General features: G+C 46.9%; 1 protein-coding gene across 5 annotated transcripts in view; it reads left to right on the top strand.

Annotated features, from left to right (window-relative positions):
• Positions 1–25,501, top strand: part of LOC127605638 (ankyrin repeat and MYND domain-containing protein 1-like) — a 33,392-nt gene extending 7,891 nt beyond the window's left edge. For 2 of the 5 annotated variants that reach the window (XM_052073347.1, XM_052073350.1), the window contains exons 4-18: positions 6,753–6,994; positions 7,110–7,326; positions 7,453–7,623; positions 8,812–9,111; positions 9,196–9,380; positions 9,463–9,634; positions 9,808–9,948; positions 16,244–16,351; positions 19,565–19,672; positions 19,765–19,887; positions 22,886–22,987; positions 23,588–23,753; positions 24,724–24,784; positions 24,861–25,012; positions 25,111–25,501. In XM_052073347.1, the coding sequence (XP_051929307.1) occupies positions 6,753–6,994; positions 7,110–7,326; positions 7,453–7,623; positions 8,812–9,111; positions 9,196–9,380; positions 9,463–9,634; positions 9,808–9,948; positions 16,244–16,351; positions 19,565–19,672; positions 19,765–19,887; positions 22,886–22,987; positions 23,588–23,753; positions 24,724–24,784; positions 24,861–25,012; positions 25,111–25,292 (2,430 nt within the window). In that variant the 3' untranslated portion in view covers positions 25,293–25,501. The remainder of the gene's footprint in view (positions 1–6,752; positions 6,995–7,109; positions 7,327–7,452; positions 7,624–8,811; positions 9,112–9,195; positions 9,381–9,462; positions 9,635–9,807; positions 9,949–16,243; positions 16,352–19,564; positions 19,673–19,764; positions 19,888–22,885; positions 22,988–23,587; positions 23,754–24,723; positions 24,785–24,860; positions 25,013–25,110) is intronic. The other 3 variants (XM_052073348.1, XM_052073349.1, XM_052073351.1) reach the window with 3 other exon arrangements.
• The last annotated feature ends 250 nt before the right edge of the window (positions 25,502–25,751 follow it).

A 25,751-nucleotide genomic window follows, 5' to 3' on the forward strand; every position in this document is an offset into this window, starting at 1 on the left:
GCTTGTGGTATACCAAGGTACTTGTAGCTGTCCTCAATGTCTGCTATTGTTCCTTCAGGGAGTGAGACCCCTTCAGTGCGGACTACCTTTCCTCTCTTAGTCACCATCCGACTGCATTTCTCAAGCCCGAATGACATCCCGATGTCGCTGCTGTAGATCCTGGTTGTGTGGATCAGGGAATCTATGTCCCTTTCGCTCTTAGCATAAAGCTTTATGTCATCCATGTAGAGGAGGTGACTGATTGTAGCTCCATTTCTGAGGCGGTATCCATAGCCTGTCTTGGTGATTACTTGGCTTAGGGGGTTCAGTCCTATGCAGAACAGCAGTGGGGATAGTGCATCACCTTGATATATGCCACATTTGATGGACACTTGGGTAAGTGGCTTTCCATTGGCTTCAAGTGTGGTTTTCCACATCCTCATCGAGTTCGCAACGAAGGCTCTGAGGGTCCTGTTCACCTTATACAACTCCAAGCATTCAGTGATCCATGTATGTGGTATCGAGTCATAGGCTTTCTTGTAATCAATCCAGGCTGTGCACAGGTTGGTACGTCGGGACCTGCAGTCTTGTGTGACTGTTCTGTCAACCAGGAGCTGATGTTTGGCTCCTCTGGTATCTCTACCAATGCCCTTCTGTGCTTCGCTCATGTATTGATCCATGTGTCCACTTATCTTAGCCGCAATGATGCCTGACATGAGCTTCCATGTTGTGGAGAGACAGGTTATTGGCCGATAGGTGGATGGGGCTGCACCCTTTGAGGGATCCTTCATGATCAGAAAGTGTGAATGTAGCACTGAGGGCGATCCCTACCGTAACGATCACAGAAACCAATGAGCTGATATACGCTTCAGCATCAGTGATCCTGGAGACTCTGGGCTATAAGAGCAACCATGGAAGCCATGAGATACGTTACCCACCATGGAAAAGACGGTTGGAGGCTAAGATCAAGGCGGCCCGGAAAGATGTGAGTCAATTGACGGAGGCCCAGAGAGGTGTGATGAAAAGGCCGATACCCGAGAGGTACATCCAGATGACCATACCTGAAGCACTCGAAACTGCCAAACAAAGGCTCCAAGCCTTGTCCAGTCGCCTAAAGCGGTACACGAAAGAGAATGAGGCCAGACGAATAAACAGGCTGTTCGCAACACAACCTGCGAAAGTGTACGCTCAGTGGCAGGGTCCTAACAACAGAGCTGACCCACCAAGACTGGAAACTGAAAGGTACTGGAAAGGCATATGGGAGAAGGAGGTTGCACATAACAGCAGTGCACAATGGCTGATGCCCTGAGAGAGGAGCACAGCAACCTCCCTGAACAGAACCCAGTTACCATAACAGTGGCAGACATACAGGAAAGAGTCTCAGATATGAAGAACTGGACAGCACCAGGCGCGGACATGATCCACACCTACTGGCTAAAGAAACTCACAGCACTCCATGAGCGCCTAGCAGTACAAATGAACCAGCTGCTGAGGGATGGGACTCACCCAGAATGGCTAACCGAAGGGCGAACGATCCTGATCATGAAGGATCCCTCGAAGGGTGCAGTCCCATCCAACTACCGGCCAATAACCTGTCTCTCCACAACATGGAAGCTCATGTCAGGCATCATTGCGGCTAAGATAAGTGGACACATGGATCAATACGTGAATGAAGCGCAGAAGGGCATTGGTAGAGATACCAGAGGAGCCAAACATCAGCTACTGGCTGACAGAACAGTCGCATAAGACTGCAGGTCCCGACGTACCAACCTGTGCACAGCTTGGATTGATTACAAGAAAGCCTATGACTCGATGCCACATACATGGATCACTGAATGCTTGGAGTTGTATAAGGTGAACAGGACCCTAAGAGCCTTTGTTGCGAACTCGATGAGGATGTGGAAAACCACACTTGAAGCCAATGTCAAGCCACTTACCCAAGTGTCCATCAAATGTGGCATATACCAAGGTGATGCACTCTCCCCACTGCTGTTCTGCACAGGACTGAACCCCCTAAGCCAAGTAATCACCAAGACAGGCTATGGATACCGCCTCAGAAATGGAGCTACAATCAGTCACCTCCTCTACATGGATGACATAAAGCTGTATGCTAAGAGCGAAAGGGACATAGATTCCCTGATCCACACAACCAGGATCTACAGCAGCGACATCGGGATGTCATTCGGGCTTGAGAAATGTAGTCGGATGGTGACTAAGAGAGGAAAGGTAGTCCGCACTGAAGGGGTCTCATTCCCTGAAGGAACAATAGCAGACATTGAGGACAGCTACAAGTACCTCGGTATACCACAAGCCAATGGCAACCTCGAACTGACAACAAGGAAAGCGGCTACGGCCAAATACCTCCAGCGAGTGAGGCAAGTCCATGCTGGAGAGACTATGTCACCCAGCTGGCCTGGGAACGCCTCGGGATCCCCCGGGGAGAGCTGGAAGAAGTAGCTAGGGAGAGGGAAGTGTGGGCTTCCCTGCTAAGCTGTTGCCCCCGCGACCCGGCCCCGGATAAGCGGTAGAAGATGGATGGATGGATGGATGAGTGAGGCAAATCCTAAGAAGCCAGCTCAATGGCAAGAATAAGACCCGGGCATTAAACAGCTATGCCCTGCCAGTGATCAGATACCCTTCAGGAATAATAAGGTGGCCAAAGGAAGAGATTCAGACCACGGACGTTAAGACCCGAAAGCTCCTAACCATGCATGGAGGGTTCCATCCCAAATCCAGCACACTGAGACTGTACGCAAGCCGAAAGGAAGGAGGCCGGGGACTAGTGAGTGTGAGAGCCACTGTCCAGGATGAAACATCCAAGCTCCATGAATACGTCAAGGAGAAGGCTCCAACGGATGACGTACTCAGAGAATGTCTCAGACAATGGGGAACAGAAGATGAGGCGCTGGAAGAGGGACCATCATGGGAAGACAAGCCCCTACACGGGATGTACCACCGGACCATAACTGAAGTGGCTGATCTCAAGAAGTCCTATCAGTGGCTAGAGAGGGTTGGCCTGAAGGACAGCACAGAGGCACTCATCCTGGCTGCTCAGGAGCAGGCCTTGAGCACCAGAGCCATCGAGGCCCAGATATACCACACCAGACAAGACCCAAGGTGTAGATTGTGCAAAGAGTCACCTGAGACGATCCAACACATAACTGCAGGGTGTAAGATGCTGGCAGGGAAAGCCTACATGGAACGCCATAACCAGGTGGCTGGCATAGTCTACTGAAACATCTGTGCGGAGTATGGACTGGAAACCCCAAGGTCAAAATGGGAAACACCTCCGAAGGTGGTGGAGAATGACAGAGCGAAGATCCTGTGGGACTTCCAGATCCAGACTGACAAGATGGTAATGGCGAACCAACCAGATATCGTGATCATAGATAAAGGGCAGAGGAAAGCCGTTGTAGTGGATGTAGCGGTCCCAAGTGATGGAAACATCAGGAAGGAGGAACATGAGAAACTCGAGAAATACCAAGGGCTCAGAGGGGAGCTGGAGAGAGCCTGGAAGGTAAAGGTGACAGTCGTGCCTGTGGTGGTCGGAGCACTCGGGGCAGTGACCCCCAAACTAGATGAGTGGTTGCAACAGATCCCGGGAACAACATCGACATCTCAGTCCAGAAATGTGCAGTGCTGGGAACAGCAAGGATACTGCGCAGATCCCTCAAGCTTCCTGGCCTCTGGTAGAGGACCCGAGCTGAATGAGGGACGGACACCACCCGAGGGGTGAGATGAGGATTTTTTTTATATATATATATATATATATATACACACACATACACACACACACACACACATAAAAAAAAACGTACGATGGTGCATGCCGTGCATCACCGGAAGTTCTGAGCGGTCAGCAGTCTACAATTTGCAGCTTGCGATTAGAGCTGTTGTGATTTATCTCTCTATTTTATTTTTTTAAACATTCATATTCAAAGTTTGTTTGATCTGCAATTCACCAATGCATTGGATTTTTATCCGTTCAATTAATTTTAAATGTGTTATTACTATTATTCTTTTCATTGTGATTTTGGAGGTGGGGCCCGCTAGTGGCCTGGCATGCATTCACATGGGCTCACAACCTGTGGGAAGGGCCAAAGGGGTCAGGTGCCCTGTGAGCTGGGCAGCGGCAAAAGGCAGGGACCTTGGCATTCCGAACCCCGGCTACATAAACTACCTCTTGGGACATGGAATTTCACCTCTCTGGCAGGGAAGGAGCTCGAGCTGGTGTGCAAGGCAGATAAGTTCCAACTATATAAACCAGGGGTGCCCAAACGTTTTGGATCGAAGATCTACTTTTCGATCAACTAACCTCCCGGGATCTACCCTTACCGGCGCGCGCACGCACACACACACACGCACGCACACACGCACACACACAAATTTAAGATTTACCTGCTTTATTTTATTTTTTGTGAAAATGAGACTGATAAGATTATTAGTGTGAAGGGTATATTAACACAAAAAATATATTACTAACATGTACAAAGACACACAAATGGTTGTTTGTTTTTTTTCTTCTCAACACTCCTAGGATCTACTTGGGACCTGTCTTAGATCTACCGGTAGATCAGGATCTACCTCATGGGCACCCCTGATATAAACAGTGTTCCCTCACTTATCGCGGTTAATGGGGACAGGGACCCTGCCACAATAAGTGAAAAACCTCGATGGAGTGTTGGAATTTTTGTGTCAGTGTATGCGGGTACCAGTCTGTTTGAAATATGTAAACAATATTTATACTTTACATATTTGAGACAAAGACTACAGCAGTACATGCATTTACTTCTTTAATTATAAAACCTTATACAGTAATTCAGATTCATCAGTCCTGCCTTCTGAGAGAGACAAAGAGACTTGTGTTACTCTCACTTTATGCTCGGACAGTGGATCCGCCGTTAGCTTCCAGGTAGTTGCTGGCCAGCTATCCCCGCTGAGGGGGTGTGTTTATGATAAGACAATTGGTATTGATGAGGAGGAGGCGAAGAGAGCTTCTTTTTTAGGGCAAGCCCAATCACCCTCTCTGTCTCTCTCTCTGTCGCTTCCCCCCCTCATTCCCGGCCATGTACATGGCAAACACAACAGTGTGAGGAGACACTGATCAAAGAGTCAACCGCGTGATGAGACACAAGGGGAGGTGTTAGGCGGGGCTGCGAAGATGCGCAGCCAATCAGCTCATGGGATAAATCCACTCGTGCTGTCATTGGTCGATGTCGCGCTGGGAACCAATCATGCGTACAGCCATGTCCAAAACCTCTTGAGTCATTTGGAATTTGTTTCTGTGTACTGGACTTTGGAAAAAAAACGCGATGTCGTGCAGCCGCGATAAACGAAGAGCAATGGCGACTGATCACTGTCGTCACACACCGTTCGGGCTCTGATACCATTCCTCTCGAGAGGGGTTGGACACTCTTCTGCTCTGGAGTTGCCCACGGTGAGATGTGCAAAACAGCTGTGGGCATACTTTTGGCGCCAGTATATTGGGGTTTGCCACAGTGAATGAGAGGTTAGCCTTCCTCCGCCTTTGGGTGGGGGAATGGATCCTGACGATTGTGCCTATGCAGCAAACCCACAGTTCAGAGTACCCATCCATGTTGGAGTCCTTGGAGGGTGTGCTGTAGAGCGCTTCCACTGGGGACTCCAGCGTTCTACTGGTGGACTTTAATGCTCACATGGGCAATGACAGTGAGACCTGGAAGGGCGTGATTGGAAGGAACACACTCACAATCTCAACCTGAATGATGTTCTGTTACTGGAGTGCTTGTCACATATTGTCCATAACAAACAACAGGTTAAAACATAAGGGTGTCCATATGTGCATTTGGCACCAAGACACCGAAGGCCGTACGCAGTTTGATGATCAATATTGTAGTTGAGTTCACGGATTTGCCGCCACATGTTTTGGACACTCGGATGAAGGGAGGGGCGGAGCTGTCGACTGATCATCAGCTAGTGGTGCGTTGGATTCGATAGTGGGAGAAAATGCCAGCCCGACCCAAGCATACCGTTTTGGTGGTTTTGGTGGGAATGTCTGGCAGAATCCTCTATCAAAAAGATTTTCAACTGCCACTTCCGGCAGAACTTCGCCCACGTCCCCAGTGAAGCAGGGGACATTTAGTCCGAGTGAATCATGTTCTGTGTCTCCATTGTTGATATGTTCTGTGCCTCCACTGTTGAGGTTGTCAATTGGAGCTGTAAGGTGGTCAGTGCCAGTCAGGGCAGTAGTCCCCTTCCCCAAATGCTGGACACGATAATCAGTGATGCCGGCGGAGTGAAGAAAGAGTCCTATTAGGCTTTTTGTCCTGTGGGTAGCTGACAGATATGGGCTGGCCAAGTATAATGCAGCTTCGGCAATCGCTGAGGCAAAAACCTGGGCATGGGACGAGTTTGACGAGGCCATGGAAACATGGACAACTTTGAGGATTTTTGGTCCGCCATCTAGTGTCTTAGGAGAGGGCAGCAGTGCACCATTAACATTGTACTGTATGTAGTGGGGATTGGGTGCTGCTGACCCCAAGTGGGGACGTTGTGAGTCGGTGGGGAGAACATTTCGAAAACCTACTCAGTTCCACTGACACACCTACCTTTGATGAAGAAGTGCCTGGAAAAGTTGGAAGAAGTGGCTGGGGAGAGGGAAGTCTGGGTTCCCTGCTGAAGCTGCTGCCTCCACGACCTGACCCCTGGATAAGTGGTAGATAATGGTTGGATGGATGGATTATACTTTCATTAACAGACGCTAATCTACATTTTGTCCACGTGTGTATCTCCAGGTAGACACAGATGAGAGTTGGCTGCTTCATGACAGAAATAATGCCTTACCATGTGGCATTGAGAATTATTCCACAGATGGTGACCACCTACCCTTGCCCCCAGGACGTAGAAGAGAGTTTGATGAACATTTTTATGGCGAACTGTGGGAACCTGATTCTCATGGATATGAAGGCTATAAACGAGAACCACATGCGAGTCTGCCCTTACAAGCCCGTTTGCTGGCTCACATTTACAAACACAGGTCAGAAAAATAGTGAAACCTGTCACAAAAAACATGGAAAACAACTACGTGTTTTTACACGCACGACTGTATGATTTAAAAAGGAAATGTAGTCATATCTGTGTGTATCTCTCAGACAACAGGCTGAAACTTTAGATTGGGATGTTGCAGGAGTTCTCTCAATGGAAAGGGACCGTTTTGGTCCTAAAGGACATTTGGAAGTCACATCAGAGTTATTGATCCATCAGGCTTCTGTCGGAAAAGGACCGGCCATTTTGGAGATACTCCTAGATGGCCTTATTCACCCTGATGTAGCCGATTCTCAGGGGCACACTGCACTGATTGCTGCCACAGTAAAACACAATGAATTTCTTTATCCTAGTGTTTTTTTTTAAATTTCATTTACAAACAATTGGGTTTGAACTGGCTTGTTTTTGAAGTTAATATCATACATCTTGTCACATTTTTCTTTCTTTCAGGTGAACTGCCATAATGATGTAGTCCAATTGTTGTTAGATTTGGGTGCTGACATTGACAAGGTGAATTCCGAGGGAATGTCGGCGTTGGCTGTGTGTCACGTACTCTACTACCCTTTTCAGTCTCTATACACATTTGATGGGCTCATTTCCAAAACACAAGTAACTACACAAGTAGATACTATTTATAATAAATTCTGGAAGAATTCAGACCCCATTGGATTTCCCCGTTAGCATTACATTACACTAGACCAGAGGTAGGGAAACTCCACTTTCTCGAGAGCTACTTCCGGGTTGTTGTAGATCTTTGTCTACTTCAACACGCTTGATTCAAACGATTGTGTTATATCTCGGATAAATCGAGTTAGGGGGGATCCAAAAAGTGTAGACGAAAACAAGTTCTCCGTAGGAAAAAATAAAGTTTAATGTAACAATCGCACCAAATAAGGAGAGAACATAAAGCGCTGGTCCACAATAAGAACCAGAAGGCAAAATCTAAAGCGAGTAACAAAAAGTGCTGGCACAAAAGAGCAAGGAAGGAAAAATAAAGACCGTAAATAGAAACGAAAAACAATGTATCACCAATACATGCACGAAAGCCAAATCACCAAAACAAACCAGTACTTACTCTATAACGGGAGAAATACAATGCGAAATCACGACGAGTCAAAAGTCAAAAGCCAAAAGCCAACTAGTCAAGGAACAGCGAAAGAGCAATGCCATAGACAATACTCCCACAACAGGTGCATGACGGTGGAGTCCTTAAATACTGAATCTAGTGATTACAGATTGGCAGCAGGTGCGCTAGAAAGTCCGCTCATGCCACCTGCTGGCCAGACCGCAAAACTGAAACGTGACAAATTGGCTAATCAATGAGCTCTGCAGCAGCCTGAAATTATCATGATCAATTGAATAAGGTTTGTTGGAGTAGGGAGAGATCTAAAGCAGGCAGGATATGGCTCGCGAGGAACCCGAGTGCCCAACCCCTGCATTAGACTGTGTTGGTTCAGACTGTCCGAATTGAACCATATTGCATTGTTTAAATGGTTGACAACACTGAATGCTGTTCTCAAGATTATAAACAAAATGGAAAGGATCTGTGTGTATGTACTGTATATGTATTTAAAGTTAATTTTTTCAGTAAGTTACCAAAAACTGTTTTTGCTACATGTAATATGGCTTGATCCAGCGTGTAGTGAGTGTAAATTTGACGGATTGTTCATATTTCAACAAAGTTGCAACATTACTCTTGAAAATCTATTAAAGGAAGGGTCTGAATACTTTCGGAATTCATTGTATTGTGTTACTTCATGAATATGTTTGTCATTTTGACCTCTGATTGTGTATATAATATCTTTTCAGGTGGCATCTACTTCTGTATGTCATCAGATTAGACAGGCGGAGTCGACTAAACAGGGGGAGTCGACTAAACGTTCCCTGCACAGTAAGAAAGTTAGGGGAAAGGTAAGAACCAGAAGGGAAGATGGCAAATTAGATGGTGGTGATAAGATAAGAGATTACATAGAAGTTGAAGGAAGGGATAAGGATGATAAGGGCAATGAGGAGAAGGTGCTGCTTTCCGAACGCTCCGTTGAGGTGAAGGAGGGCCATATTGTACTAGGCAGTGTGAAGTGGAAAGAATATTCATCAAAAACTGCTAAGGTATAGACCACAAAGGTCTCAAAAATGAAATACCTTTCAATCCGCTCTTTAAACTGACTGTGTTGTCTTTATCCAACCCTGCAGCAGGACACCAACAAAAATAACCCAGCACGTTGTTTTGACTCTGCCTGCTGCATGTACAGCTACGGCATCCACGTCACAGAGAGAGTTCTGCAGGGAGCAGCTGAAGCTCTTAGTCACGCTTGGTTTCAGCAGCATTCTGGTGAAACTGAGGAGACTGTTCGCAAAATGGCGGCAATGAAGTTTGAGTATGCCACCGCTTATTTCATGTCGTGTTTTTACCCTCATGAGGCCGCCAGGTAGACTCATTGCATGGGTATGTTTCACCAGGCACCGTGTTCGCTTGACCACATTGAATCTGCTCTTGGATCGAGGAGCTGACCCTAACACCTCGAGAGTCCCGTTACCTGTCATCTTTTTGGCCATTTTGGCAGCAGATACTAAGACTGTCAGGAAACATCTTCTGTGTGGAGCTCAAACAGATATTTCTCTCCCACCTGAGGTAGCATTCCATTTGGAATCAGGTCCCAACGTTTGAATTTATTTGTGCAATTGATATTTTTATATTTTATATTTTCCTAACACTGGTTTCAACAATGTATCCCCATACTAACGATGGTGTTAAACAACTTTGTCCACATTTAAAAAAAATCGTATAATTTCATTGTGTTGTAGAGAAAAGGCCTTTTTCCTCTCCATGTAGCTGCAGCACTGCCCGGTCTAGAAGGTCCCGAAATCACTAAACTGCTGCTGCACGCATTAACGGATCCAGATGCACGGGCATGTGACCATGACGACACCTATGAACCAGATAAGGTGTGCAAAAAATCCTTGCCAGTCACAGGATAGGAACACAGCTCTCCTATGAATAGCAACGAAATGCAAGTAATTGACACAGCCCTAATTTAATCATTGACAAATTAATGCATAGGAAGTGTCACGATTCTGACTAACCGAATCAAGTTTTGTAACCCAAAAGTGTAGGCGCCAGACAAGGTCTCAGAAGCAAAAAATATTCGCACCGACAAAGTAGTAACATAAAGCGCTGGTCAAAACACGGACCAGGGAGCACAAAAACGAATAACAAAAAGCGCTTGCACAAAAGGCAAGAGAGGAAAACAAGAACCGAGAATACAAACAAAAAAACAATGAATCAACTACACGCAAGAAAAAGCCAAATCACAACACAAAGCCATACTTACGCAATAAATGGGACGAGAGTTCAAATGCGAAACACAACGAGATCAATAGTAAAGAGTCTGTGGGCAAGGAAGCATCAAGGCATAAACAATACTCCGACAACCACCAGTCACATTGTTGGTCCTTAAATACACAGTTCCTTAATTGAAAGATTGGCAGCAGGTGTGCAGCCAGAAAGTCTGCCACCTGCTGGCCAGGCCAAGGACAGGAGCCACCGGTTTAAGCAGGGAAACGTGGAAAACTGGGTCGACCTTCATGGTGGGCGGCAACCGGAGCTTGACAGAGATGGGGCTCAAGACAGACTCCACCACGAACGGTCCCGTGAAGCGAGCCCCCAACTTGCACGAGGTACCAGCCAGACGCAGATCCCTAGTCGACAGCCACCCCTTCTGCCCCACCTGATAGCTTGGTGCCGGGCGACGTCTCCGATTTGCAATCTGCTGGTTTCTGGTGGCGGTACGCGACAGGGCTGCCCTGGTCTCCCTCCACACGCGATGGGCCTGCTTGAGATGGTGCTGTACCGACGGGACTTCCACCTGCCCCTCCTGAGACGGAAAAAGCGGAGGCTGATAGCCATAGGCAGACATGAAGGGAGACTGACCTGTGGCTGAGGAGACAAGCGTGTTATGCGCGTACTCCACCCAAGGCAGGTGGACGGCCCAAGATGAGGGACGGTGGAGACATACGCATCGTAGAGCGCCTCCAGGTCCTGGTTCATACGTTTGGTCTGCCCGTTGGACTGTGGGTGGTAATCCGACGATAGGCTTGCTGTAGCCCCTATGGCACGACAGAACCGCTTCCACACCCTGTACACGAATTGGGGACCCCGGTCCGACACAATATCCAGCGGGATCCCAGGGAGGCGGAAGACGTGGTTGATCAGGAGGTCGGCGGTCTCCAGGGCGGACGGCAGCTTGGACAACGGAATGAAATGGGCGGTTTTGGAGAAGCGATCCACAATGCTGAGGATTACGGACTTTCCCCGTGAAACAGGGAGGCCAGTGACAAAGTCCATTGAGATATGGGACCAAGGTCTAGGAGGAACAGGTAAGGGTCGTAGCAAACCAGGAGGCTGATGTGAAACCTTACAGCATGCACAGATGGAGCAGGCCTTGATGTAGTCCAAAATATCCCTTCGAAGCTCAGGCCACCAAAACCGCTGAGTGACATGATGCAATGTCCGGTTAACCCCAGGATGGCAAGCCACCTTAAATGTGTGCCCCCACTGCAACACCTCCGCGCGCAGATGTGGGGGCACAAATAGCCTTCCTGTGTGACATCCAGCCGCAACTTGGGTTCCCTCTTGGGCTTCCTGGACTTCCTGGACCCTCCGCTCAATCTCCCACCTAAGCGGCCCCATGATGTAGTGGTCCGGTAGGATGCTATGAGATACCCTGCTCTCGGCCGTTGGGTCATAGATCCGAGATAGGGTGTCGGGTTTCACGTTCTTGGATCCTGGGCTGTAGGTGAGCGTGAAATTGTAGCATGTAAACAGGAGCGCCCACCGGGCTTGACGTGAATTCAGTCTCTTGGCCCAGTGAATGTATGTGAGGTTCTTGTGGTCGTTGAAAATGGTGAACGGCTCCTTAGTTCCTTCGAGCCAGTGTCTCCATTCTTGTAGGGCTAGCACGACGGCCAAGAGTTCTCAATTTCCCACATCATAATTGGCTTCAGCAGGACTGAGACGACGTGAGAAGAAGGCGCAAGGGTGGAGTCTCTGGTCAACTGGTGAACGCTGAGACAGTACTGCCCCCACTCCTGAATCCGAAGCGTCCACCTCTACTACAAAAGCAATATCAGGGTTAGGATGTTGCAACACGGGTGGCTTAGTGAAGGACTTCTTTAATTCGACAAACGCTCTGTCGGCCTCCGAATCCCACCTAAATTGGACTTCGACGGAGGTCAACCGGGTTAATGGAAGTGCTCTCTGGCTGCAATTACGAATAAAACGACAGTAGAAATTAGCTAACCCCAAGAAACGTAACTGCTTCCTTGTGGTGGGTGTCGGCCATTCCACCACTGCCTTAATCTTGGCAGGATCGGCTCTCAGCTGACCCTTCTCCACGATGAACCCAAGGAATGAAATAGAAACGACGTCAAACTCACATTTCTCGGCTTTGACAAAGAGACGATTCTCCATTAGACGTTGCAAAATTAGTCTGACGTGGTGTTGATGTTCCTTAAGTGTCCTTGAAAATATCAATATGTCATCCAGGTAAACAAACAAAACACAATCAAAAAATCTCTTAACATGTCGTTGATTAAACTCTGAAACACGGCAGGAGCGTTGGTTAACCCAAAAGGCATGACTAAATATTCAAAATGGCCCAATGGTGTCTTGAATGCAGTCTTCCATTCGTCCCCCTTCCTAATACTTCCAGTACGAGGGCCAGGTTAATGAGTTCCTCCATGGTAGCGCTGTCATCGCGGGTAGCCAGTTCATCTTTCAAAGATGGATTTAAACCGCAACGAAACAAACCACAAAGGGCGCGGTCCCCGTAACCACTTCGGGCGGCCAAAATCCGAAAAGAAATGGACTAATCGGCTACAGATTGCTTCCCTTGCCGACAATTTAATAACTGACCTTCAGCCTCTCTTCCCATGACCGGATTGTGGAACACCCGACGGAACGCTGCCACAAAATCAGGGCAGGAAGACCGAAGCCCGGGTTGAGCATTGCTTACTTCCACCGCCCATGATGCCGCCTGACCAGTCAACAGGCTCATTATAAATGAGTAAAGACCAAGGTCTGATCCTTTACATAGGTGGATGGTTGTTGGTCGAAAGTGAGCATTGGTGTAGAAATTGTCCACACAACCCAGGTTCGCCACCATAACGCGGTGGGTGTGGGATATCGGGTTCCCGCTCCACTATCCATCCATCCATCCATCTTCTACCGCTTATCTGGGGCCGGGTCGCGGGGGCAACAGCTTTAGCAAGGAAGCCCAGACTTCCCTCTCCCTAGCTACTTCTTCCAGCTCTCCCCGGGGGAACCCGAGGCGTTCCCAGGCCAGCTCGGTGGCATAGTCTCTCGAGCGTGTCCTGGGTCTTCCTCGGGGTCTCCTCCCGGTGGGACATGCCCGGAACACATCACCAGGGAGGCGTTCAGGAGGCATCCGAATCAGATGCCCAAGCCACACCTCATCTGGCTCCTCTCGATGTGGAGGAGAAGAGGCTCGACTCTGAGCCCCTCCCGGATGACCGAGCTTCTCACTTTATCTCTAAGGGAGAGCCTGGACACCCTGCGGAGAAAACTCATTTCGGCCGTTTGTATCTGGAATCTCATTCTTTCGGTCACGACCCATAGCTCGTGACCATAGATGAGGGTTGGAACGTAGATCGACTGGTAAATTGAGAGCTCCGCCCTTTGGCTCAGCTCCTTCTTTTCTACGACAGACCGATAAAACGTCCGCTGCACCGATCCGCCTGTCGATCTCTCGCTCCCTCCTGCCTTCATTCGTGAACAAGACCTCAAGATACTTAAACTCCTCCACTTGGGGCAAGATCTCCTCCCCCCCCCCGACCCGCAGGGGGCACTCCACCCTTTTCCGACTGAGGACCATGGTTTCAGATTTGGAGGTGCTGATTTTCATCCCAACCGCTTCACATTCGGCTGCGAAACGCTCCAGTGAGAGTTGGAAAGCCCTGTTTGAAGGAGCCAACATCACCACATCATCTGCAAAAAGCAGGGATGCAATACCGAGGCCACAAAAACGGACCACCTCAACGCTTCGGCTGCGCCTAGAATTTCTGTCCATAAAGGTTATGAACAGAATCGGCGACAAAGGGCAGCCTTGGCGGAGTCTTACCCTCACTGGAAACGATTCCGACTTACTGCCGGCAATGTGAAGCAAACTCTGACATCGGTGATATAGTGACCGAACAGCCCATATCAGGGGGTTCAGTACCCCATACCAAGAAGCACCCCCAACAGAACTCCCCCAGGGACATGGTCAAACGCCTTCTCCAAGTCCACAAAACACATGTAGACTGGTTGGGCGAATTCCCACATACCCTCGAGAACCCTGTTAAGGGTGTAGAGCTGGTCCACTGTTCCACGGCCGGGACGAAAACCACACTGCTCCTCCCCAATCTGAGGCTCGACTTCCTGACAGACCCTCCTCTCCAGCACCCCCGAATAGACCTTACCAGGGAGGCTAAGGAGTGTGATCCCTCTGGAGTTGGAACACACCCTGCGGCCCCCCTTTTTTAAAAAGAGGGACTACCACCCCGGTCGGCCAATCCAGAGGCACTCTCCCCGTTGACCACGCAATGTTGCAGAGGCGTAACCAGGACAGCCCCACAACATCCAGAGCCTTGAGGAACTCCGGGCGGATCTCATCCACCCCCCAGGGCCTTGCCACCGAGGAGCTTTTTAACCACATCGGTGACTTCAACCACAGAGATAGGAGAGCCCACCTCAGGGTCCTCAGACTCTGCTTACTCCGAGCAAGGCGTGTTGGTGGAGTTGAGGAGGTCTTCGAAGTACTCTGCTCACCGGTTCACAATGTCCCGAGTCGAAGTAGCAGCGCCCCATCCCCACTGCAAACAGTGTTCGTGGTGCACTGCTTCCCCCTCCTGAGACGTCGGATGGTGGACCAAAATTTCCTTGAAGCCGTCCGGAAGTCGGCTTCCGTGGCCTCACCGAACTCTTCCCATGCCCGAGTTTTTGCCTCGGCGACCACCGAAGCCGTGTTCCGCTTAGCCAGTCGATACCTGTCAGCTGCCTATGGGGTCCCACAGGCCATAAAGGCCCGATAGGACTCTTTCTTCAGCTTGACAGCATCCCTTGCTGCTGGTGTCCACCAGCGAGTACGGGGGTTGCCACCACGACAGGCACCAACCACCTTACAGTCACAACTCAGATTGGCCGCCTCAACAATAGAGGTGTGGAACATGGTCCATTCGGACTTAATGTCCCCCGCCTCCCCCGGGACATGGGAAAAGCTCTGCTGGAGGTGCGAGTTGAAACTCTTTCTGACAGGGGATTCCGCCAGACGCTCCCAGCAAACCCTCACAATACGTTTGGGTCTGCCAGGACGGACCAGCATCCTCCCCCACCATCGGAGCCTACTCACCACCTGGTGGTGATCAGTTGACAGCGCCGCCCCTCTCTTCACCCGAGTGTCCAAAACATGCGGCCACAAATCCGATGATACAACCACAAAGTCAATCATCGAACTGCGGCCTCGGGTGTTCTGGTGCCAAGTGCACATATGGACACCCTTATGTTTGAACAAGGTGTTCGTTATGGGCAATCCGTGACAAGCACAGAAGTCCAATCACAAAACACCACTCGAGTTCTGATCGGGGGGGCCGTTCCTCCCAATCACGGCCTTCCAGGTCTCACTGTCATTGCCCACGTGAGCATTGACGTCCCCCAGCAGAACAAGCGAGTCCCCAGCCAGAATACTCTGCAGCACACCCACCAAGGACTTCAAAAAGGGTGGGTATGCTGAGCTGCTGTTTGGTGCATATGCACAAACAACGGTCAGGACCCGTCCCCCCACCCGAAAGCGGCGGGAGGCAACCCTCTCGTCTACTGGTGTGAACCCCAATGTACAGACACTGAGCGGGGGGGCAATGAGTATGCCCACACCTGCTCTGCGCCTCTCACCGTGAGCAACTCCAGAGTGGAAGAGAGTCCAACCCCTCTCGAGAGAACTGGTCCCAGAACCCAGGCTATGTGTGGAGGCAAGTCCGACTATATCCAGGTGGAACTTCTCTACCTCGCACACCAGCTCGGGCTCCTTCCCTACAAGAGAGGTGACATTCCACGCTTCTGCAGCCGACGATCGGATCGCCAGGGGTCCCCGCCTTTGTCTGCCGTCCAGCTCAGCATCTTAGATCGTTGGTAGTATTTTAAAATATTAGTTTGTTCAATTGGTAATGCAACTGCATTATTTTACAGGGTTCCACTATAACAAGAAAATCATGGAGGGTCAGTGAGAAGCCACGTCCTAAAGAGGGAGGTCGTACAGCTCTCCACATAGCTTGCCAGAGAGACAGCGACTACTGTGTGAGTTAACCCAACATAAGGATGCATTTCTGTCCACATAACAGCAACATATTTAAAAGTTTAGTCATGCTGAGTTTGACACCCTCGCTAATGTGCTGGTGTAAAAAAAAAGTATGTTTTTTTCAAAACATTTTTCGCCACAACTTTTCAGATTTTCATCCCCACCCAAGATGGGGGTTATGGACCTTAAAAAAAGAATTTAGATTTACTCCAGAGCCCACAGTGCGAGTGAGCCATTTATATGATACATGTGTTGTCAAGCATGATGTATGTGCAAAGTTCAATGCGTTTTCACGCTTATTAAGGCCAACAAAATCAGCATAATTTCTCATGGCAAACAGCTCATCGGCACAGCAACAGCATCCCACGAAATGAAAGGTTCTTGCTTTTCCTGGTTATCTTACAATGAAACACCCACAGTTTCAAGATAATTGGATAAAATATCTCGGAAGAGTAATTTAAAATGTCCCCTCTGTAGAAGGCAACAAAACTGGACCACATTTGAAAGAAAATTAAAAATGTCTGACTTCCTGATTTTTTTAACAGATGGCTGCAGAAGACTTTTTTGGAGGTCTTGGGCAGTTACATATGCCTTCGACGATTCATTGATCTTGGTGAAACATAAAACGGGCTGCTTTGTTGAAAATTTTGTAGAGCCATTTTTGAGAAATCTCACAATATATGGGAACTTATAAAATATTGATTGTTTTGCCAGGCATGATGTGTGTGCAAAGTTTCATGAGCTTTTGTGTACCTTCAAAATTACTGTTGCTTTCTTGGCTAAAGGTGCATTGCCATGGCAACAGCATTTCATGAAAAATCACAAACTTGTGTTTCAATATCATGAAAGTTGAAACACTCTTCCCAGCAAACATAAGGTAGTGCTGGTTAACCGACTAGGGGGGAAAAAAACAAAGATTCAGACCAGTATTCCTTTGAGCCATTAAGTGACGCAACAACTGCAATGAAAAATAAATTATAATACCGTATTTTCCGCACTATAGGGCGCACCAAAAAGTCTTCCATTTTCTTAAAAGCTCACCGAGCGCCTTAAAATCCAGTGCGTCTTGTGTATGGTCATTACGGTAATACGTCGACTTCTTCCTGTAGACATGCTTCCAATGTTATAACTTGCTGTTGGTTCAGTGAACTGTGTCGCTGCTTTATTAAATAAGTTTGTGTTGCAGCTCCGAAAAAAAGGAGAGCTGTGGTGTTTATTTTTTAAAACAGTCTCAACAAATACAGTTACGTCTTTGTTTGTCGACGTGCCTTCTTCCGTTCGACTCAAGAGGCGTTCAAGGCCGCCTCCAAAAAACGTAAACTCACGGTTACTTCAATGAAACTACATAAATTGAAAATAATGCATCAAAACTGAAAAGCAAGCGAGGATATCACAAAATAAATTCTACAGCACCCCCTACAGAATTTATATTGTGATTTCATCATTTGTGAATACACAACAAAGGAATAAATAACTACGACTGACATCTGATCGTACTGTTGGAGCTACGATCAAGGAAATGCTAATGCGTTTTTCGGGGGCGGTCATGAACGCCTCTTGAGTTGACCGGAAGAAAAGAAGGCACGGAGACTAACAAAGACGCAACTGTATTTGTTGAAAAAAGGAGAGCTGTGTTTTGTTTTTTTTTAAACAGAGACTTTATTAATGGTTTTCACAGTCTCAACAAATACAGGTATTGTACGTCTTTGCCCATCTCCGTGCCTTCTCTTCCGTACCACTCCATAAGCGTTCATGACCGCCGCCGAAAAACATAAATTAATTGTTACTTCAATTTCTTTCTTTCTCCTTTCTTCTTTCTACATACATTCTTGCTGCTGGAGGCTGTAAATTTCCCCAGTGTGGGACGAATAAAGGATATCTTATCTTATCTTATGAAACCATGAAGAAAATCAAGCGAGGAAATCACAAAATAAATTCTGTAGGGGGGATATAGAATTTATTTTGTGATTTCCTCGCTTGATTTTCTGTTTTGATGCATTATTTTCAATTTTTGTAGTTTAATTTAAGTACAGTAATAGTTAATTTACGTTTTTCAGAGGCGGTCATGAACGCCTCTCAAGTTGACCTGATGCCTCTTGAGTTGAATGGAAGGAGCGTACCACCATCTAGTGGAGGCATTGTACATTGCGCCTTATAATGCGAAGCGTCCAGTGTATGAAAACATAAAACAAAATAGCCATTCATTGAAGGTGCGCCTCATAATCCAGTGCGTCTTTTAGTGCGGAAAATACGGTCTTAATAACTGAACACTCAACAAGCAGCTTTTGTTGTCACCACCATGCTAAATTTGAAAAGTACCGTATTTTCAGCACTATAAGGCGCTTCGGAGTATCAGGCGCACCTTCAATGAATGGCCTATTTTAAAACCATCCATCCATTTTCTGATCTGCTTATCCTCACAACGGTCACGGGGGGTGCTGGATCCTATCCCAGCCGTCTTCAGGCAGTAGGCGGGGGACACCCTAAACTGGTTGCCACCCAATCGTAGGGCACTAATAGACAAAACAACCATTTGTGCTCACAATCACACCTCGGGACAATTTGGAGTGTTCCATTTAACGCCATGCATGTTTTTAGAATGTGGGAGGAAACCAGAGTACCTGGAGAAAACCCACGCAGGCCCGGGGAGAAGATGCAAACTGGACTGTTACATTTACTTCCAAAATTTTCTCACTCTTGAATATGTACAACCAGGGCTGCTTTGCTAAACCTTTGTAGATTGTGTTGTTGAGCCACTTTTTAAAAATCACATATATATTTTGCCCAGCCTGATGTGTTTGTGGTCGCTGCTGAAAACAATAGGGACTTAGCAGTGGTCGCTGCTCGGGCCATAATATGACAAATAATAATGATGATAATAATTTCTACAGAGCCACGAGTGACCCGCCAGCCTTCGCCGCTTGGGTCGTCCCAATTTTTTCCCCCGACAAAACCAACCCAGACATCGCAGCGGCTGTTGCTCGGGTCCTAATAATAATAATAATAATAATAATAGTTATTATTATTATCGTTTTCATCATAATACAGTAACGATTATAATAGTTATTGCAATAATAATAATCAGAATAATAAATAATAATAAGAAGAATATTAAAGGGTTAAGATGAATGCTACCTAAAAATTAATTAGAACAAATACTTTTTTCACATCTTGGTGTCTCTGAATAGTTTGCATGGTTATTTTTTATGCAGAACGCCAGCAAGGTAGTATCTCTCTTGCTCTCCTACAAAGCCAGCACAGACCTTCTCTGGAGTGGACATTCCCCTCTTTCTTTGGCTATAGCAAGTGGCAATAACACGGTACCTAACCTGTCACATACAATTTGAGCGCAAACCAACACTTAATGTGTGCCCTTTCAGGCTATAATTTTTCTGCTGTCTTCCTTGTGTAGGCAGTGGAAGAGCTGCTAAAAGGAGGTGTAGATCCCAACCTTCCCTTGGGTCGTGGCGTGGGCAGTGCCCTTTGTGCCCTGGGAAACTTCAACTACCGTTTAGATGCCAACCGACCAAAACTGGTACTTATATTTCTGAAATGTGTTTGTTTAAATTCTGGCAAGCCAACTCCATTTGTTACAAGGGGTTGAACTGACTAGCGAAAATGACGGTGTGCCAAGTTTACTACTCCACGATGAGAGTTAGAGCGTTGAAGTCAGTATATAACCAAACAAGTGTTTTTAGCATTTGTGGAACGTCTTCCAGCCATAAAATTCAAAGCTTATGATTATTTGCTAAAAGCAAAGTTCATCATTTTGAACATGAGAATTTCTTATTATTGTAGGATATTCCATTAAATATACGTTGAACATCACTTGCAAATCATTGTATTCTGTTTTTATTTATGTTTAACACAATGTTCAAACTTTGTTGGAATTGGATTTGAACACATCCCATATAAAAAAAATGTAATTGCCAAAAATTGACGTATGTGTTTTGCACAGGATGTACATACATGTACATACGTATACATTTATGTATATTGCTCATTTGGAACCGCCTGGTGGGCAGGCCTACAACCATGGGGTCACAGCCCCAAAGGCAATGTGGGCCCCCCTTCTCATGGGCTCACTACATGTGGGAGGGGGCATCAGGGTTTGAGTGTCTTGTGAGCTGGACGGCGACCAAAGGAGGTTAGCTTGGCAGTTCAATTTTGGCTACAGAAGGCGGCTCAAGGGACATGGAATGTCACATCTCTTGGCAGAGAACAAGCCCGAGCTGTTGTGAAGTTCCGACTTGACATTGTCGCGCTCGTCTTAACACACTGCTTGGGCCCTGGTACCAGTACTCTCAAGAGGGGTTGGTCTCATTTCCACACTGGAGTTGCCCACAGCGAGAGACGCAGAGCACATGTCGGCATACTTATTGCACCCGGCTTGGCGCCTGTGCGTTGCCGTTCACCGCAGTGGATGAGAGGGTACCCTTCCTCTGCCCTTGGGTGGGGAATGCATCCTGAGTGTTGTATGTACCTGTACCTATGCACCAAACATAGTACCCACCCTACTTGGAGTCATTGGAGGGGATGCTGGAGACTGCTACCCCTCCGGACTCCCATCATTCTGCTAGGCGACTTCAGTGTTCGTGTGAGAAACGACAGACAAACCAGCAGGGCATGATGTGGAGGAACGGGGGGCCGTTGCTCGGAACCCGAGCTGTGTTCTGTAACTGGACTTGTGCTCATCATGAATTGTCCACAACAAATACCATGTTCAAACATAAGGGTATCCATATGTGCACTTGGCACCAGGACACCCTAGGCCACAGTTCGATGATCAATTTTGTGATCATGTCATCAAATCTCCAGCTGCAAGTTTTTGAAAGTTGGGTAAAGAGAGGGGCAGACCTGTCAACTGATCACTACCTGGTGGTGTGTTGGCTCTGATGGTGGGGGAAGATTCTGGTCTGACATGATGACCCAACCATATTGTGAGGGTCTGCTGGAAATATCTGGCAGAATCCCCTGTGTGAAAGACTTTCAACTCCTACCTGAGTCATGCTTCTCTCATGTCCCGGCGAGGTGAGGTACGTTGAGTGTCTCAAGAGGGGTTGGTCTCATTTGCACACTGGAGTTGCCCACAGCGAGAGACGCAGAGGACATGTCGGCATACTTATTGCACCCGGCTTGGCGCCTGTGCGTTGCCGTTCACCGCAGTGGATGAGAGGTACACTTCCTCTGCCCTTGGGTGGGGAATGCATCCTGAGTGTTGTATGTACCTGTACCTATGCACCAAACATAGTACCCACCCTACTTGGAGTCATTGGAGGGGATGCTGGAGACTGCTACCCCTCCGGACTCCCATCATTCTGCTAGTCGACTTCAGTGCTCGCGTGAGCAACGACAGACAGACCTGGAAGGGCATGATGTAGAGGAACGGGGGGGCGTTGTTCGGAACCCGAGCGGTGTTCTGTTACTGGACTTATGCTCATCACGAATTGTCCACAACAAACACCATGTTCAAACATAAGGGTATCCATATGTGCACTTGGTACCAGGACACCCGAGGCCACAGTTCGATTATCAATTTTGTGATCATGTCATCAAAACTCCAGCTGCAAGTTTTTGAAAGTCGGGTAAAGAGAGGGGCAGACCTGTCAACTGATCACTACCTGGTGGTGTGTTGGCTCTGATGGTGGGGGAAGATTCTGGTCTGACATGATGACCCAAACATATTGTGAGGGTCTGCTGGAAATATCTGAATATAAGAACGAGATCCCGGATACAAGCGGCTGAAATTAGTTTCTTCCGCAGGTTGTCCAGGTTACCTTTGAAATAAGGTGGGGATTTCTGTCATCCGGGAGGGGCTCAGAGTTGGGCCGCTTCTCCTCCGCGTCGAGAGAAGCAAGATGATGTGGCTCGGGCATCTGAGTAAGATGCCTCCTGAATGACTCTCTGGTGAGGTGTTCCGGGCATGTCCCACCGGCAGGAGGCACTGGGGACGACCCAGGACATGCTGGAGAGACTATGTCTCCCGGGTGGCCTGGGAATGCCTTGGGATCTGCTGGGAAGAGCTGGAAGAATGGCCGTGGAGAGGGACGCCTGGGCTTCCCTGCTAAAGCTGTTGCCCACGCGACCTGGCCCCATATAAGCAGTCAAGAATTAATGGATGGATGGATGGATGGAAAAAACTAAACAAAGCAAAATAAATACAACAGCAAATGGGGAAAAAACACAAAAAACATACAGTTCAAATACAACAAAAAGGCAAATGCAACAGCAAATTAAAAAAGCCCAACATTATCCTATCAGAAGAGGTCAGTATGCTGGGGAGCTCAAACTTGTTGATTAAATGAGAGGAACAAGTTGATTGAGTGACGGTGCCTCTTGTCCAAAAAGTCTGATCTAAATCTAACCAAACTAATAATTTTCCCCACAACTTCTATCACCCACTTACACTGCCTACTATTCCAATTTTTCACCTGTTGTTGTGTTCATAGTAAAGTGTTGAATCCAGAGGTCACATTTTGTGTAATGTTTGTAAAAGAATGCGTGACAATTGGTGAATTTGAATCTTCCCATAGCTGGACATGTTGGAGAAGGTTGGCGCAGACATATTGATGCCAGTTCAGGTTGGTGACACTATCGGAACGGCAGTGGATTATGCCCACATCTCCTTCAACCAGGTAACAAAATGTACAACCCAAGAATATTACTGGGGATGTATATAAAGACAATTTGAAGGACTCTGAACATTAATTTTAGAATTTTTATTTTACAGTCCTGTATTCAATTTTCAACTACACCAACATGCATTAACGCAGTGTTTTTCAACCCCTGTGCCAAAATATCCAATTTGTATGCCTGTGTGCCTGTCGCCCAGAAAGTAATCGTGTAGTACCCTCCCATACCGGTAGGGAGCAGCAACAGCTAGCCAATTGCCTTGTGTTTAGACGAGAGACAAGCGAATTAGTGACGCATGAATGAAGGACGACGGTGAAACAATAAATATTAAAGATGAGAAAATACTTTTTTCTTTGTGTTCATTTGATTCCAATTCAAGCTGTTATGGCGTCATTTTAAAAACGGTTATAGTAACAATATAACACGTTCATTATTCAAATAAGCGTTTTTTTTTTTTTCACATTTAGCTAGTGGTGTGCCGTGAGATTTTAACAACGAAAGAAGTGTGCCTTAGCGCAAAAAAGTTTGAAAAAGACTGCATTAATGTATAAATGCTTGATATCAAGCCTATGTAAAAACAAACTGTTCATGCCCCTCTCTAGGACTCTGGTATAGCCCATACTCCCTATCACGCTCTCAGTATGGAGGGGAGAGAGACATTCAAAATACAGCGACAGCTGCTCAGCATGATGGGAAGTATGCTGAAAAAGAGTGTTGTCCAGAGAGAACGAGAGCATCTAGAGAGAGACGAGGACCTTGTACAGAGTGGTAAGTACGCAGGTGAACAAAATTGTTGATATGTTTTCAATTGGCTTTTTGAAATGCACGACTTACTCGTCCACTCATTCGTGTAAACAGGTTATTCCGAATGTTTCAAAAATTGGAATATTAACCTGAATGTCGAATGCATGTAAACATAGTTTGTATCCTTATTTACATAAAAATTAAAAAATAAAACATAAAAATGAGGTGCGAGCAGCTAAAAAGGGCACTCATCACCCTGGCAACATTGGGTACTGGCACGTTGGGATACTGGCACATTGCAATTTTTTTTTTTTTTAAACGAAGTACGTCAGAATAAAACCTGTTTTGAGGCGGGAGATGAGCTTGATTTCCCAAGTGCTCGTGATGGACATGTTGAATAAGACACTGATGCATGCTAATCAGATTTAAGAACAGGGCAGTAAAAGATGCTGTTTTCTCAAAAGCACATGAATTCAACCTCAAAGGATGGCCAGCAGAAAATGAGCCAAACCTTGGCGCAAATATGCCAATACTGGGGGCGGCCATTTTGCCACTTTCTGCGGACTGAAAGTTGCTCAGAGCTCAGGTAACAACCAATCATGACCAAGCTTCAGAAAACAAGTGAGCACTGATTGGTCGTTACCTGAGCCCTGATCAGATGTGATGTCATTTTCAGTTCACAGAAAATAGCAAAACGTTTGCCCCCTGAGATGGAAAAAAATGGTGGATTTTGTTGCTTCACTCATGGTCCACAAACGCAATGTAATGGTAATCAGAACGCCGTGCTTCAACAAGTTGGGGAGAATAGCACATATTACTGTAAAGAAAATTTTGGGGTTGACTTCCACTTTAAGAGAGGGGTACTAACAGTTTTGTCCATGTGTGTATATTGGCAAATTACAGTACACATCTGTTCATACTTCCATAAAACCACATAAACCAAAAAGTGAAAATGTGATTCCATCTTGTGTCAAAGATGTCTTTTTCCTCATAGATAAAGGTGCAGATGCCAAAACTATCAATCAAAGTGAACCACCCACTGCAATAAAACTAAGGTACGGTCACAAAACATTTTGCACTTCTCATCCAATTCTTGTACTTATTGCTTATGTCAACGGAATCGTTTCTTAGGTCACCATTTAAGTTTTGCTACCACTGTGGTCGCTCTGCTGCTGTGAAGCTAACTGCTTGTACTCGCTGCCACAAAGTCTTCTACTGCTCCATGGCGTGTAAACTCATAGCATGGGATGAGAGACACAAGGAAGAGTGTCTGCGCGAGACAGGTAGGTGCCTTTTCAGGAGCTGTTGTGCAATATCTGAAATGTTCACGTATTTTTTACACTGAATACATCGAAATAAACACTGATGTCTTGCGACTCAGGAGCTGTTCCAATCACTTTTGAGAAGAGAGTCATGTTTCAGGCCAGAAAAGGACCGAAGGCTGTCATATTTTCATCAAGAAGACCATTTCACGTCCAGTTTAAATCTAAAGTCATGGTAATTGAAGATAACATTGAAGAGTGGCAATCTATCAACATGAAGGAAAACTACAGCTACAACTGATACTCTGATGTAGCTTATCATTTCAGCATTTGGTTGGCTGGAGCATATTCCAACTGACTTGGCTTTTGAGGCATATTACACTGTGTAGTGAACACCAGACATTCATAAAGCTCACCAGTTCACTCAACAGTTAAATTAATCTAAACATCATGTTTGCATTTACCACCATTGTGCTGATGAAGTGAAGTTTACTTTCTATTTTGTGTCCCAGAACAACTTCCCAGTTTATGGCTAACAATGTTAAATCAACCCATTCATCATTTTGAAGTATTGGCCTGCAAACTAAATTAAATCAATCAATCATCATGAATTTACAATGTCAATATGTTGAGTGGCGGCCCGGTAGGCCAGTGGTTAGCACGTCGGCTTCACAGTGCAGAGGTACCGGGTTCGATTCCAGCTCCGGCCTCCCTGTGTGGAGTTTGCATGTTCTCCCCGGGCCTGGGTGGGTTTTCTCCG

This window comes from Hippocampus zosterae, chromosome 8 (assembly GCF_025434085.1).
Source record: "Hippocampus zosterae strain Florida chromosome 8, ASM2543408v3, whole genome shotgun sequence".
In the NCBI taxonomy this organism is placed as follows: Eukaryota; Metazoa; Chordata; class Actinopteri; order Syngnathiformes; family Syngnathidae; genus Hippocampus; species Hippocampus zosterae.